The sequence below is a fragment of the Alligator mississippiensis genome, chromosome 3, assembly GCF_030867095.1.
Source record: "Alligator mississippiensis isolate rAllMis1 chromosome 3, rAllMis1, whole genome shotgun sequence".
NCBI lineage: Eukaryota > Metazoa > Chordata > Crocodylia > Alligatoridae > Alligator > Alligator mississippiensis.
Window position 1 is genome coordinate 165,452,138 of NC_081826.1, and position 14,041 is coordinate 165,466,178.

A 14,041-nucleotide genomic window follows, 5' to 3' on the forward strand; every position below is an offset into this window, starting at 1 on the left:
AATTCCTACAACAAGCTTGAGATGAGGTGAGGAGAATCAATTCCCTTGCCCTCTACTTTGAAAGGTTCAGTCTGTAGCATGTAAGATATGAATTACAAAGGATATACCAATCATCTCCCAGAACAAATCCAAATCACAGCTACCCAAACCCTACTAAGTAGGTAGAGACCCCAAGCTCTTGTAAAGATTTCACAATTTGCCTACATTTCTTGTCCCACAAAAGAGTCACCAGCTCTACCAGCACCTTCCTTTCACCCTGCTAGTGCTGTGTAGTAGTGGGGCTGAGCTGATACTTCGTCTGACTGCTGGATAGGAAGAAAATGCTCTAGCACATTGTTGGAGTTTGCTTAGTCAAGCCCCAATCAGCTGCTTGCTTTGCTTATACAGAGATGCCACTCCCAAGAAGTTAGGGGGCTCCAATTTTCAATTTAAAAACCCCTCCTGTTCTTCACTAGGGTGCTATCATCACTTAAGAGCCAGCAATCATCTGGTTAGAAGCTAGTGCTTGGGACCAGGAATGAAAACGCAGAAGACCTATATGCACACTGCAGGGGAAACTGCCAATGTAGTGGGATTTTGTGTGAGGCAGCTGCCCCCATTCCTGACCGCTTCCTGGAGCTGTAACTGTGCAGAAACCGGTCAAATGCTGCCCTGCGGCCCCTACAGCTCTGGGGAGGCCAGCCTGGGCATAGTGTGGGCTCTGGAGCCTGGAGCTGGAAGGTGCAGCTGCTTGGCAGCAGATTGGCAGGACTAAGCTAGATCTGCCCTTTAGGGAGGGGAAGGCGGACACCAACTGTCCTGCATCCTCAGACAAGCAGGGGCTTCAGAACCACGCTCTGATCTCCCAGGAGACCCTGAAAACTTTTGTCCTGAATTTAAAAGCTGGGCTCTGCATTGGCCCCAGGCAACCCCCTGAGTGGGGCCAGCCACCACACACACCACCACTGCACCCGCCAGGTCCCTGCTCATTTAAGGGATGCCCTAAGCTGCCCTGGAGGCTGACTGCTTTATGCCCCAGAGCAGCCCCAGGCTGCGCAGGGACAGGCTAGGAAGGTGCCAAGGCAGCAGGTCCCACGTGCACCGCCACCAAGCACCCCTCTGCTCCCCTCCCTGCCCTGCCAAGCACATCACGTGCCTGACGCTTCGCCTCCCCCCCGCCCCTGCCTTCCTCTGATTGGCGGCTGCAGGGTGAGGAGGGGGTGGGAAAGGCGGTGGCGATGCGGAACGTGGGCATGATGCAGTCAATCCGAGCGGGGCTGGGTTTCCCGCCCTCCGGGGGGCGTGAGGCGGGCGGTGCTGTCTGAGCCGCTGTTGTAGGCGGCGCGGCGCCGCTGCCCATGAACGTCTGTGAGGCGCCTCTTGAAGCTTCTCCTCAGGCGGTGGAAGCGCTTGGCCCTGCATAACTGCAAGGGTGTCTTCTTCATACAAAAGACCCTCGTGAGGTACGGGGGTCCCGCAGCGTTGGCGGCCCTCCCTGCCCTTCGGCAGCAGGAATCGCCCCCTGTAGCGACTCTGACCTGCTAGAGGGCCAAGCAAGCTCGCTTCTGCCCTTCCCAGGTCGCCCTCCGTTGGGTAGCCCTGTGTGATGCCCCCCACCCTTTCTCTCATGCTCTCACACAGACGTCCTGAGAAGTGCTTGATCTCACATAGGCGCGCCCTGAGAGGTGCTTACCAGCCTGAGCAGAGAGGCTAAGAAAGCTCCGGGGCAGGGGATCCCACAGGCCCTGTGCCCTGGTACTTCCTTAGGTGAAGGAGGAGCAAGGAAATAGCTGACAGTGCTCACACCCTCCATTGAAATGAATCTGTTCAAACCTCAGACATAGCATTTCAGGCGCTCTGAAAAGCCAGGCAGATGCCTCTAGGTTTGCCTTGCATCTTATTGGAAATGTCTTATTGGAATTTAAAGGTCTTCTAACATTTAAATGTCTGGTTGGAAACCTTATTGGCTAGAAGCATGGTTAAAAAAGGGGAAAGAGATGAAAGGGAATGGCTCTTGAAGTCTGCGTCATGTACAGAACCAGGGGTGGATGGCAGGGAGGGGGGTGCACTGAGGCACTGGCACCTCCCTTTGATTCCTGCTCCAGCCAAAATTTAAAGACAGCTGCCTGGCAGAGGCAGCAGCCTTTCTAGTCAGGCAGTGTTGAGGGGGGTCAACTGGCTTCATGGCTCATTGTAATCTACTTGGCCTCTCCTAAACTCTGCCTTCCAGTGGTGTTAAGGACCCTCTCTCTTCTTTTTAATGGTACTAATATTGCCTCACACAAAAGCTAGCCTTTGCTCTGCAGTTCCGCTGTTAGCTGCTCCTGTAATGAAGCTCCTATTTCACAGCCCTGTAGATTGTTTTTTTAACTCATTCCAATGAAGTTATATTTGTTTTTGCTTCAATCTTAAACTAAATAACGCTGTCTTAGGCCCCCAGCATATTAGTAAATCTTCTAGTTTTATTTTTTAACTGAAGAAAAATATGTGTTGTTTCATATGTGATGAGGCACCTCTCTCCATGCACCCCTTTTCCAAAATTCTAGATCCACCCCCATGTACAGGACTTAAGAGGTTAATGTCTTACTGAATTAAGATAACAGCACTCGGTTGTGAAGGTTTGGTGTGGTGCTAAAGCTTTGTGAGAAATTCTTATCTTACATTTGTTTCAGAGAAGTGAAGTCTTGACTACATTGCAGAACGAGAAAGATGATGTTTGCAGCTTTTAAATATTGTGCAGTAGACTATTTATATGAGGTACAGTTTTATTGTTTTGCTTTTCTCATTCTGTAGGAAATGTGTTGGAAATAATTGCATGCAGCACTTAGTATACATCTTAAAAAGGAACAAATTATTTAAGGATTCAATTTAAATGAGTTCTTTTTTACAGCATTGTTGCAATACACAAGACTATAATTCTCTTAGTGGCATGTCAGGGTGAAGCAATTGTGAGCATTTTAATACAAGTCAAAGTAGAATTTGCCAAAACTGAAGAACACACTCTTTGATGGTCTGCTGCACTTATGATAGTGTTTTAAAGCCAGGTTCCTGTTTGTAGCTCAGTTTAGAGAGTGTACTGTGGCTTTTAAAGCATAAAAATTCTTTAAGTACCTATTTTGGAGAATGAATCCAATTTTCTTTCTACTTCAATATGCAGTATAATAGTATTTCTCAATATTTTATGCTCCCTTGATGCTGTGATGTTAGGAAAGGCATTTACTACTATGTGTTTTAAATGAAATTCAGGGCTATGGAACGCACATATTTGTTGACATCATTTTAGCTGCAAGGAGCATTTTAGTTCTGTAGATGTTTATCAGTTAAGATAAGGATGTCAAAGATCCAGAGCCCTATCACCTGACCACAGTACTGCCTGTGGGTCTCAGACATGCACGTGTACTCTGACGACCAGCCCTGCATGCTGGATCCGGGGCTGATCCAGATTGGGCCCACGGACTCACTGTTCTAGATCCAGCATATAGGGCAAATTTGGTGTTGATGCCACATGTTGCATGAGTTCTAGATTGGCCCTGTATGCCAAGTGCCACACTGGTCTGGGGCCAGCACATGCTGCACGCAGCGTGTAGGGGCAGGTGCCAGTGTGCTGGACACAAAGTGTAGGGCCAAGCTGGGGCACAGAGACATGCAGTGCTTGTATAAGACTGGCCCTGCTGGCTGGATCCTGGGCTTGTCCAGATCAGACCCATAAACCTGCCCCTGTGAGGGCCACATGCAGCAAACACTCCAGACTGGCCCCATGAACTGTGTGAAGTATCCAATTCACAACCTACCCTATATGCCATGCACAGGGCCAGGGCAGGCTGGATGCAGCATTGGGGGCTACAGCCAGTGTTAACATGCTGCAAGCAGCACATGGGGCTGGTCCAGGGCACATGCTTAATGCAGTGCCTGCACCAGAATGGCCCTGTGGACTGGCTCCAGCATGCATGGCCAGACTGTGGACCAGATCCAGCCTGGAGACCGCTCCCACATCCCTGCCTCTAGTCTGTGGGGTCAGATGAGCTTGACACGCCTAAATTAAGACACACAAACCTCATGAAGTCTTGCTCTCCTCCTGTCTTCAATTGTGCATGTTATTAAATAGTGTTAGAGTGACATTGTACCTGTCATCATCCAACTTAATTCATCCACAATTGATGGAATTATGCAAGAAACAAAGATTTTGAGGGGTGATATCTTTTATTGGACCAACTGCATGGTTGGGAAGGAAGCATGCACAATCACAACAGTCGCTGTGCTTGCTTTCTTCCCCAGACCTGAAGACCATGTAGCTGGTCCAAGAAAAGATATCACCCCCCAAAAATCCTTGCCTCTTGTTATTAAGTTTCAGTTTCTTGCTACTGAAGCACATTGTCCCACTGTAATATAAGTTTCTCTCATTTCAAATTTTCTAAAAACTGCAGGCCAAATCACAAACTGGTCCTCCAGTGAAGTGCTGTGCCTAGAGGCAACAGTTCTGGTGTATGAGCAGCAAAGAGAGGCATTAAGATATAGTACCTCTAAGAGTTCATTGCCAGTGCAGTATGCAGCATCTTTAAAAAGATGTAGCCTGCATTCCTTCCACTGCAAATACCTGAGGGTACACAAAGGACCATAGCCATAAATACCCTGCCCACATTCCTTTCTTCAGCAGGCAGAAAGTAGTCCATAGTGCAACTATGCTGTATGGCAGAGTATCTTTCTAGTGTTTCATTGAATTTCTAGTATTTCACTCTGTAGCTCCAGTTAGATAAGCTGGAAAACTCAAGCTGATATCCAGCCCTAGTACGCAAACATTCCTTCGGTAGTCTCCAATAGATGATTTAACCTTCTGTTACTACTACAGTGCCTGCAAAAGACTGAAATGTGAGTGAAAAACATACAAGAGGAGAGAAACTATTTTGAAAAAAGAAAATTTAAAGATAAATTCAATCTTGTCTTTTCTTTTTTGAGTTTTGGAGGAATAAAAAAATGCTGGCAGAACACAGCAGACAGGATAGGTGGAAGAGAAGTTCATGGTAACATACCTGACTTCTTCTCCAACCAGGCACCTGGTTGTGCTCCTCTTGAGACCTGTACTTCAGAACATGCACTGGGGGAAGCTAACAGCTTGACCATAATCTAAGCCACTAAAACATATTTGACAGTACAGTGATAGGCTGCTCTGAATTGCAGTTCCATTGCTCCTCACTCCCCACTTCCATCATGCTACTAAAATTTTAGAACTTAAGTAGATCTCATATGGAGTTTGTGATCCAGTGCATTGCTGGATCAAAAATAATTGCCAAATAGTAGCCACATCACAAGAGAGAGAGCAGCAAGCATATACAATGAAAGCTAGTTAATTACCATATTTACTTGAATAGATGACCCTGATTATAAGATGACCCCCCAATAATTAGATTCTATATATAGATTTATAAATTTGTTTTAATTTTTCAGGTATAGAATTTAATTATTGGAGGTTGGCCTTGAATTTCATACATTTCAGAGACAGGGGCTGGAAGGGACCTCATGTGATCATTGGGTCCAGCCCCCCTGCCATAGGTGGGAAGTCAGCTGGGATCAGGTGACCCCAGCAAGAAATATATCCACCTGTTTTTTGAAAGAGTAGAGTGGGGGGGGGGGGGGAGTTTGTTCCAGACCCTGGACACGCGCACCATAAAGAACTTTTTTCTTATGTCTAGTCTATATTGGCCTTCCTAGAGTTTGTGGCTGTTAGACCTTGTTATCCCTTGGGGAGCTCTGGTGAACAGCTGTTCTCCCAGGTCCTGATGTACCCCTCTATGTAATTGTAGGCTGCCACCAAGTCCCCCTAAGCCTTCTCTTCTCCATACTGAAGAGTCCCAAGTCCCTCAGCCTTTCCTCGTATGGCCTTCCCTCCAAGCCTAGGATCATATAAGTGGCTCTCCTCTGGACTCTCTCAAGCTTCTCCACATCCTTCCTGAAGTGGGGGGCCCAAAACTGCACACAGTACTCCAGCTGCGGTCTCACCAGGGCCAAGTAAAGTGGGAAGATGACTTCCCTGGTTTTGCTTGAGATGCATCGATGGATGTACGCCAGAGTTTGGTTAGCTTTGCCAGCCACAGCATCACATTGGTCTCTCATATTCATCTTGTGGTCAATCAAGACCCACAAGTCCCTTTCAGTCGTGGTGCTAGCGAGCCTGTAAGTATGTTGGAGATTCTTCCTACCGAGGTTGAGCACCTTACACTTCTCTGCATTGAAGGCCATCAGTTTTGGGTCAGCCCACCTTTAGAGCGTGTCCAAGTCAGCCTGTATCCCTAGCCTGTCCTGCTGTGTGACCGCCCTCCCCCATAATTTGGTATCATCCGCGAACTTGGCCAGTTCATATCTGACTCCTGAATCCAGATCACTGATGAAGATGTTAAAGAGTACTGGCCCAAGTACCGAGCCCTGAGGGACTCCAGTGGTCACCCTACACCATGTTGATTTTCTCCCTTCAGCTAGTACTCTTTGGGTCCAACCAAACTAGCGTAGCCTGTTGCCTAGCCATCGGACTGTATGATGATCAAGGCCACAGTTCCCCAGATTAACCATGAGGACATCATGGGGAACTAGGTCAAAGACGTTCTTGAAATCCAGATATATGATGTCCACATTATCTCCCTTGTTCAGGGCACATGTTACCTGGTCATAGAAGGAGATAAGGTTGGTCAGGCAAGACCTGCCAGTCACAAAGCCATGTTGGCTGGCATTCAGAAGCTTACCTTCTGTTAGTCTGGCGTTGATGGATCGCTTGACAATTTTCTCCAGGATTTTTCCAGGGACAGACATAAGACTGATTGGTCTATAGTTCCCCAGGTCATCCCTCCTCCCTTTCTTGTAGATAGGGACCACTTTGACTCTTTTCCAGTCATCTGGGACCTCACCTGAGCACCATGAATTTTTAAATATCTCTGCCAAGGGGGATGCAATGATGTCTGGCAACTCCTTCAAAACTTTTGGGTGCATTCCGTCTGGGCTGGTGCATTGTGAACGTGCAGTTTCTCAAGGTGTTCTCTCACCTGGTCCACATCAATTTTGGGCCCGTCGCCCGCTCCCGGATTGGTTTCTGCCGTTCCTGACAGTGTGATCCTCCTGGGAGGGTGAAAAACCTATGCAAAAAGGTAATTTAGGAGATTGGCCCTTTCTTGGATGTCAGGCGTCAGTTGGCCCATTGGATCTCGCAGGGGCCCAATGCTATCTTTGTTCTGTTTCTGACTTCCCATGTATCTGAAAAAGGACTTTTTGTTGTCCTTGATTCCCATAGCTAGCCTGAGTTTGATTTGTGCCTTGGCTTTTCTTGAGCACTCTCTATAGGTGCAGGCGAGTGCAGAGTAATCCTATCCTCTTTGGTAATCCTTCATGTTTTCCAGCTGGTGTAGGCTACTCTTTTGAGCTTAATGAGGTCCAACAGTTCCTTATTAAGCCAGGGGGGCTTCCTTGCCCGTTGACTGCTTTTCTTGTGAGATGGTATGGCTTTGCCCTGTGCTTCAAGGATTATGTTTTTGAGAGATGAATTTGTCCCCTTCCCACAGCTACATCAGGGAATATAAATCCGGGGGATCAGTAGCCCTTTGCTCTCTGCTTCCCCCCAACTTTTTCCCCTGGCAGCCCCTTCCCCTTCTCTTTACTGTCAGATCCTGCTCTCCCTGAGCATGTGGAAGTGAAGAGCAGATTTGAAGACCATGAGCGACTGGTGCCTCCTGAGTTTGGGGGGGCACCAGGTTGCCAACCGGGGAAGATGAGGGTCCCCCACGGTCAATCACCGAGCCAGTAGCAAAACTGGAAGTGCACTTCCTTTAGCACTTCCGGTTTCGTGGCTGGCACTTCTAGGGAGTGCACGGCCAATCTCATGGGGTGCACGTGCACCCCTACGTGTCACCAATGTTGAAAACAATAACCTTGAAATTAAATATGGTTATAGCAATTTGCATATAGTACCTAGGCACTTAATTCAGCCATAGTTGATGCATGTTACCTTATTTTTTAAACTGCTATAAGTTTTAGCACAGATAATCCCTAAACACACTTTTGAGCAGCACTTTGGCACCTACTTGTATGTAGTATAAACTATGCATGGTATATATCCAAAATCAAAGGCTCATGATTTACCACACAGCTCACTGAGCTGGGCCTGACCAGAGTATGCAGTGTTGTGGTTCACCATGACTTGAGAAAAAGTCATTGGTGAGGGGGACTGCGCTTAATGGGCACTACCATATGTTTTATTCAAGTGGTCTACGCTAACCTATTCTTGTGGTAGGTTCCCATCATTATGTTTGCCCATTGTGGGCCATATGTTCTAATAGTCATGCTCAGTGTTGGTTACATTAATCAATAGTTGGTGTCCAGTACTGAACAAAAACTTCTGCTGAAAGCAGTTTAATGATAGATAATGTATTAAGTGAGATTTCTTTGTATGCAATTACAAGATAAGGGGCCTTTTTCCCCATGCCAGTTAAGGGAAAAAAAACTCAGCTTGTATTTGAGGTTCTGCTGTTCTCATATGGCAAGCTAGATATGCATAGTTTGCCCTTAGAATTTTGGCAATCTATCTTTTCTTCATTATAAATGTCAACAATAATTATTTACTGTGTTTCCATATGGGATGCAAAATATATCTTGCAAAAAGTTGAGAATGGCTAACTTCTCAAAATTACTCAAAGATAATTAGTCATCATTACCAATCCCCCTTGAAGAGACAAATTAATCAGATTTTACTCTAAATCCCTTTCTCTGGCTCTTGCTCATTCTAGTGGTCCAATTTTGTAGGGAGTTCTATTCTTAATGTACTCGTTTCTTGTTTCTTTCATGGCCTGTTCTTACTTTACATGTTGTCTTATCCAACTGAATTATGAAGTAGGCTTGATGTTTCACATAGTATAACTTTATCTGTTAATCATATTCTCTGTACTAATAAGACTGTTCTTATAGGAGATTGCAAACTGGCCTTTCTAGACCTCCAGACTTCGCCTCCTTAGCTTATCATGGAGAAGAGCTAATAGATTGTAATGGAACTATAAAATTCACAGTGTTTCTGATGACAACGTGAATATTATAGAAAAGTAATCATTTGTTTATGTTGGTTAAGAATCATGCATATGTCAGTATTAGTCCTTAAACATAAGAAAGACATTTACAAATTTGACAGAAAAGCAATATGTGGTATATGCTAATTAATTTTCTAAAGTGGATCACCTTAAACCATACATTCACAGTAATATTTTATTTTTTTTAATTTTACAAAAAATGTACATTTTCCTTTTTTTCAAGCCACTATATGTTAACATACCCATAGGATACATTTGTTCCCATTTCCAAACTTTGTTGATTGAAAATCAGTTTAATTCTAAACAATTAGGCTAACATAATTCTCAGAAAACTGCACACCCATGTTTACATTTTCTTGCTGAACTTTGTCACTTTACTGATGGCATTTATTTTGCTAGTAATTTCCATTTAATCACCAGCTGGCAAATTATCTAAATGCACATTATCATGTAGTCTGTGCAGTACGTTTTAGCAATTATGTCATCAGAATATATAAGTGTTAGGACAAGAAATTTGTATCATTGTTTTGTAACTGGGGTTTTTTTTATGTCTGCTCAGAATTTCATTATACATTTTTTTTTTACAGTACATGCAGGTGGGTTAGGAAAAAGTTTTAATTAGTTAGGTCTAGTGTGCAGGCAGAAGTCCTCTGTCTCTTCAGCAACATACAGCGAACCTTGGTTCAGTTTCCAGTTTCTATCTTCTGCTCTTAGACCTGGTAGAAAAGGGGGCAGTCTGTGGAACTCTCACACTTTGTTTGTCATGCACACAAGAGAGTGCATTCAATCAGTAACATGTTTTGTTGGATTTCGATGGAGCCTTTTAGGAAAAAAAATACACAGGAGCATTTTTTGCTTTCTACTTGAAAGGAGCAGGCAATTGTAGTAGAAGGCTTGTGTTCTACTGTAGGGGTTGACATGACTGAGTTGGTTACATGTCAGTAATTATATCCTTTCAGAGGAGGCATCCATGCTAGTGCCTTTTGCTTTGCATTCCTCTTTTCCAGTTTATTGCAACTAAGACAGGAGAGCTCATTGACTCCAAAGAGCTGTCAGGAATGCAACTAACCAAGTTAACCAAGCTGGCTCTGCCAGCCTCCCCAGTTAACAAACATCTCTGGTTTGTCAGCTGAGTTCCATCATTACAAACCAGAGCCAGATCCTCCAACTGAGTAGTGGCAGTGAGGCTGGCAGTGCATTGCTAAAATTCTAAAAACTGAGGCCAGGGACAAAAATTACACATAAACTGGTATAAGTGATTAGAAACTGGTTCAAATCTGTAACACACTAGAAATTCAGTGCACATAAACTGCTTTCAAAATGGCAGAACTGGTTTAAGAGAAACCTGTATGGATGTAGTATCAGACTTAACTGATGTAGATTAAATCACTTTATTGAACTTCTGTCCCAGATCTGAGAGACATTTCTAAGTGGGGCAGAGAGCATAGATGTGGTAACAAATAGGTGTCTAGCCTCCTCAATAGTATTCTCCAGTATGTGTTTCTGCTATCTACCTTTGCCTTTTCCAAACATCTGTCCTAGTTCTAGGTCATGGAAATCTGCCTCCTCCCAAATTATCATCTTTATACTGTCAGTTACTGTCCTGCTCATCACTCTGAGCTCCTTTTTTAGATTTCTTTTTTTCTTTCTCTGCATGCTACCCATTCCTCCTTAAGCTCCTCAGTAGTCCTCTCATCCTCCTTATTTTTGTGCTGTTTGTGGGTCTTTGTGGCACAGGAGTAGGGACAGTTCATGAAATCTGGTCTTAAATGGAAATTTACATCAGTACCAACCTCAGCATTAAATAGTAGACTATTTAGTAGGCTTGTGAGCAGGATCAATAGCCTGTAGAGTTTTACATTGGGTCTGCAGAATTAAAATGTAACTAAATACCTATTACAATTTAAGAAGACAGAAAGATGTAGTGAGCTCATATTGGCATAAGACAACTGCTATTTTTAAAAATTGGAGTATTGACCGCAGACACGATAGGAATCCTTAAAATGGCTTCTATGCATGTGCATGTCCTAGTTTGTTCAACAGATTTATACTAGTGTTGCTGAATATAAGGGTAACTGAAGCTTTAATGGGCAGGCACAACAAGGCGGATGTGCAGTTTTGCACATGCTCACGTGAAGATTAGTAGCTAACCATCTGGCTCGGCAAATTAAAGATTTTCTCCTGGGCCAGACTCTTCCACATTTACAGTACTGTGCAGTTCAAACCATTGGGACTGTTTGAGATGTACTATTCAAAAGGAGAAATGATAGAACAGTATATTTCATAATTATATCTTATTATTTTTTCTGCAGAATATGGCAAGGCAGACATTTTTCATTGACCGATTATCACTTTACATTCCTCCCTGTTTACATCATGAGGAGAATTATTACCATAGTGGAGTCTTTGCTGATGACAAGTATAGGAGGCCTTGGACTAGAAGTAGGTTATACTTATCTCTAATTTTTAGTTCAGATTCATTTTGAACAAGATGAAAAACTGGTAGCTACAACAATCAGAATTGATGCTTCTGGTTGAAGTACTAGTTCTGGTGTTCACAGTGTGCTGACTCACAATATCTGAAGATAAAATTGCATATACTACTGAAGTAACAGGTGCATGGATATAATGCATATTCAATTATATATATCACAATACATGAGCATCTTGTTTTACTTGTAGGAAAATCTGAGGATCTTACAAATTAATTGGGCAGATAAACATAACAGATCATCCAGTATAAACAGGATGCAAACAGTTCTGAACAGCAGCATAACTAGGGCAGGGCAATCAGGGCAGCCATCCTGGTCACTAACTGGTCACTAACTTGTCAGGAATGGAAGGGTTGGAAGAAAAAAAACACTGCCACCACTGCTGCCCAATTGTGCCAGTGGCATGGTGGCAGGCAGAAGTCACCGAGGTCCTCATGTGTTGCAGCTGCCCCGGGTGCCTGACTGTGTTGTTACACCTCTGATTCTCGAAAGGAGAATAACAGTAGAAAATAAGTGAAAGTTAAAAACTGAAATTTGTGGGGGATTTGAAAATAGTGAGATTTAATACAAAGACGCTGTGTCTACATGAGATGCTAACTGCACAGTTGTTTCTGTGCGGTCATTTAGTACTTGCATACACAAATACTAAATTACTGCACAGTAACCAGAGTTAATGTGCGGTAGTGTTGCCGAACGGCTTTTAGGTGAGGCTGACTGCACAGTATCTTGTTACTACTGCACAGTAGCATCACATCACACTTCATGCCATGCGATGCTACTACACAGTAGTAATGAGCTACTATGTAGTCAGTCTCTCATGTAGACACGGCCAATAGGGAGGAGTATATTCTATGCTAAGAGGTGACTTAAAAATGAATATGCCAGTATTTATAATTTCCCATGTATTTCTGTTTACTTTTTGTCTCTTAATGGAAACCAAGAGCAGTTCTTTTTCATTCTGTACTAACTACAGTATTACTGGGCTCTGGAAGGTTATGTTTACCTGTAAAAGTAAAACTAATTTTAATATGACTTCTCTGAGGTTTTGTTTTATTAATTTATTTTTCTGTTATAGTTTCAATTGCTTTGATGCAAGAAATGATGGATATTTCAGTGCTGGATCAATGGAAGAAAAGTTTATATGTGGAGGATTTCCTGGAAAAGTCTGTACCCTTCATTTATAAGCAAAATTAATTTCTTTCTGTTGACCAGAGTAATTCTTGAAACATAATTTCGTAATGATAGCAAAATATGGAAAGGTTATCTACTGTTACCTATGTAAAGTACATATATTTTACAGCTTACTTTTATCTGAGACTTTGTAGAAGTTCCAGTGCATTTACACAAAACTTTCTGTTTTCCAACTAAACATGAAAAATAGTGGAACAACAAGCCATAAAATCTGTCTTCTGCCTTCTATTCAACAAAGCCCCATAAATTTGTGTATGATCATAAAAGGGAAAAGTCAGGGCTTTTATCCTCTCAGAAATAGCAATTATAGCTCAGAAAACCAGAATGAGCCAATTCAGAAAGGGCTAGCTGTAAATCTTTAAAAGTACATGTGACGGAGGTAGAAGAGGCCCAGTTTGCATTTTACAGATAGATAGGTTCAGAAATATTTATTCTAGAAGTCAGTTAATAGCAATAACAATGTCTTGTGTATGGGAAGTCATATCTTACATGTGAAACATGTTATCTCTAAAATACAGAGTTCCTTTTTTAGAGGTATTTGCAATGCAGACATTGTAGTTTGCATAGGGCTTGAAAGGGGAACCATGGTTCATAATAAAGAGATAAATGATGCCTTGTTCTGCTCCAAAGGCACCGTAAATCTCAAATAACTACCTTGAAAAATTACACCAATGTAAAATGTATTAAGTGAGACCAGATTCATGTTTGTGTTACCTTTATATACAAAATAACCCATGTTAAAAGAATATTAAGGCTGCAGTCAAGCACCCAAAATTTAAAACTGTTTCCAGTAGAAAATAAATTTGTCCCCTTTGCATGTGCTTATTACAACCCAGTCTTTAATTACATAACTGTATATGATTTTTCCAGAGATGCCCTGTTTCTGTCAATGCACAGGTTGAACAATGCTGAAGGGATAAATCAAGATTGTATAGTAAATGTTGCCTATAACAACCCTTACCTCATTTGTTGTAGAAATGGGATGGTTAAATAGTGAGTGAGCAAGGGATTGAAGAAGGACAAAGCATGGTCTCATGGTTAAGGAAGATGAAATACTGCCTAGAAAGCCAGTTTCTCTTCTTGCCAATGTCAGGGTTACTGGGCAAGTCACTTGAGCCAAGGGCTAAGTACAGACAGTCAAAAAGCCTAAGGCTGAATTGATTCAGTCTTTGCAGGTTAGTCTAAGATGCACACATTAAATTGAAACAGAAGTGAGTATGCATTTACCTTTGAATCAGGAAATGCAGCCACATGCCTGCAGTGGCTCAGGCCAGAAGCCAGGGGATGCTAGAACACAGCTCTCTGGCTGTGTGTTCACTTCCT

General features: G+C 43.1%; 1 protein-coding gene across 1 annotated transcript in view; it reads left to right on the forward strand.

Annotated features, from left to right (window-relative positions):
• The first annotated feature begins 1,233 nt into the window (after positions 1-1,233).
• SHOC1 (shortage in chiasmata 1) overlaps positions 1,234-14,041 on the forward strand; it is a 102,848-nt gene continuing 90,040 nt past the window's right edge. The window contains exons 1-4 of the mRNA XM_059723540.1: positions 1,234-1,442; positions 2,652-2,736; positions 11,348-11,477; positions 12,603-12,690. Coding sequence (XP_059579523.1) covers positions 2,689-2,736; positions 11,348-11,477; positions 12,603-12,690 — 266 coding nt within the window. The 5' untranslated portion in view covers positions 1,234-1,442; positions 2,652-2,688. The remainder of the gene's footprint in view (positions 1,443-2,651; positions 2,737-11,347; positions 11,478-12,602; positions 12,691-14,041) is intronic.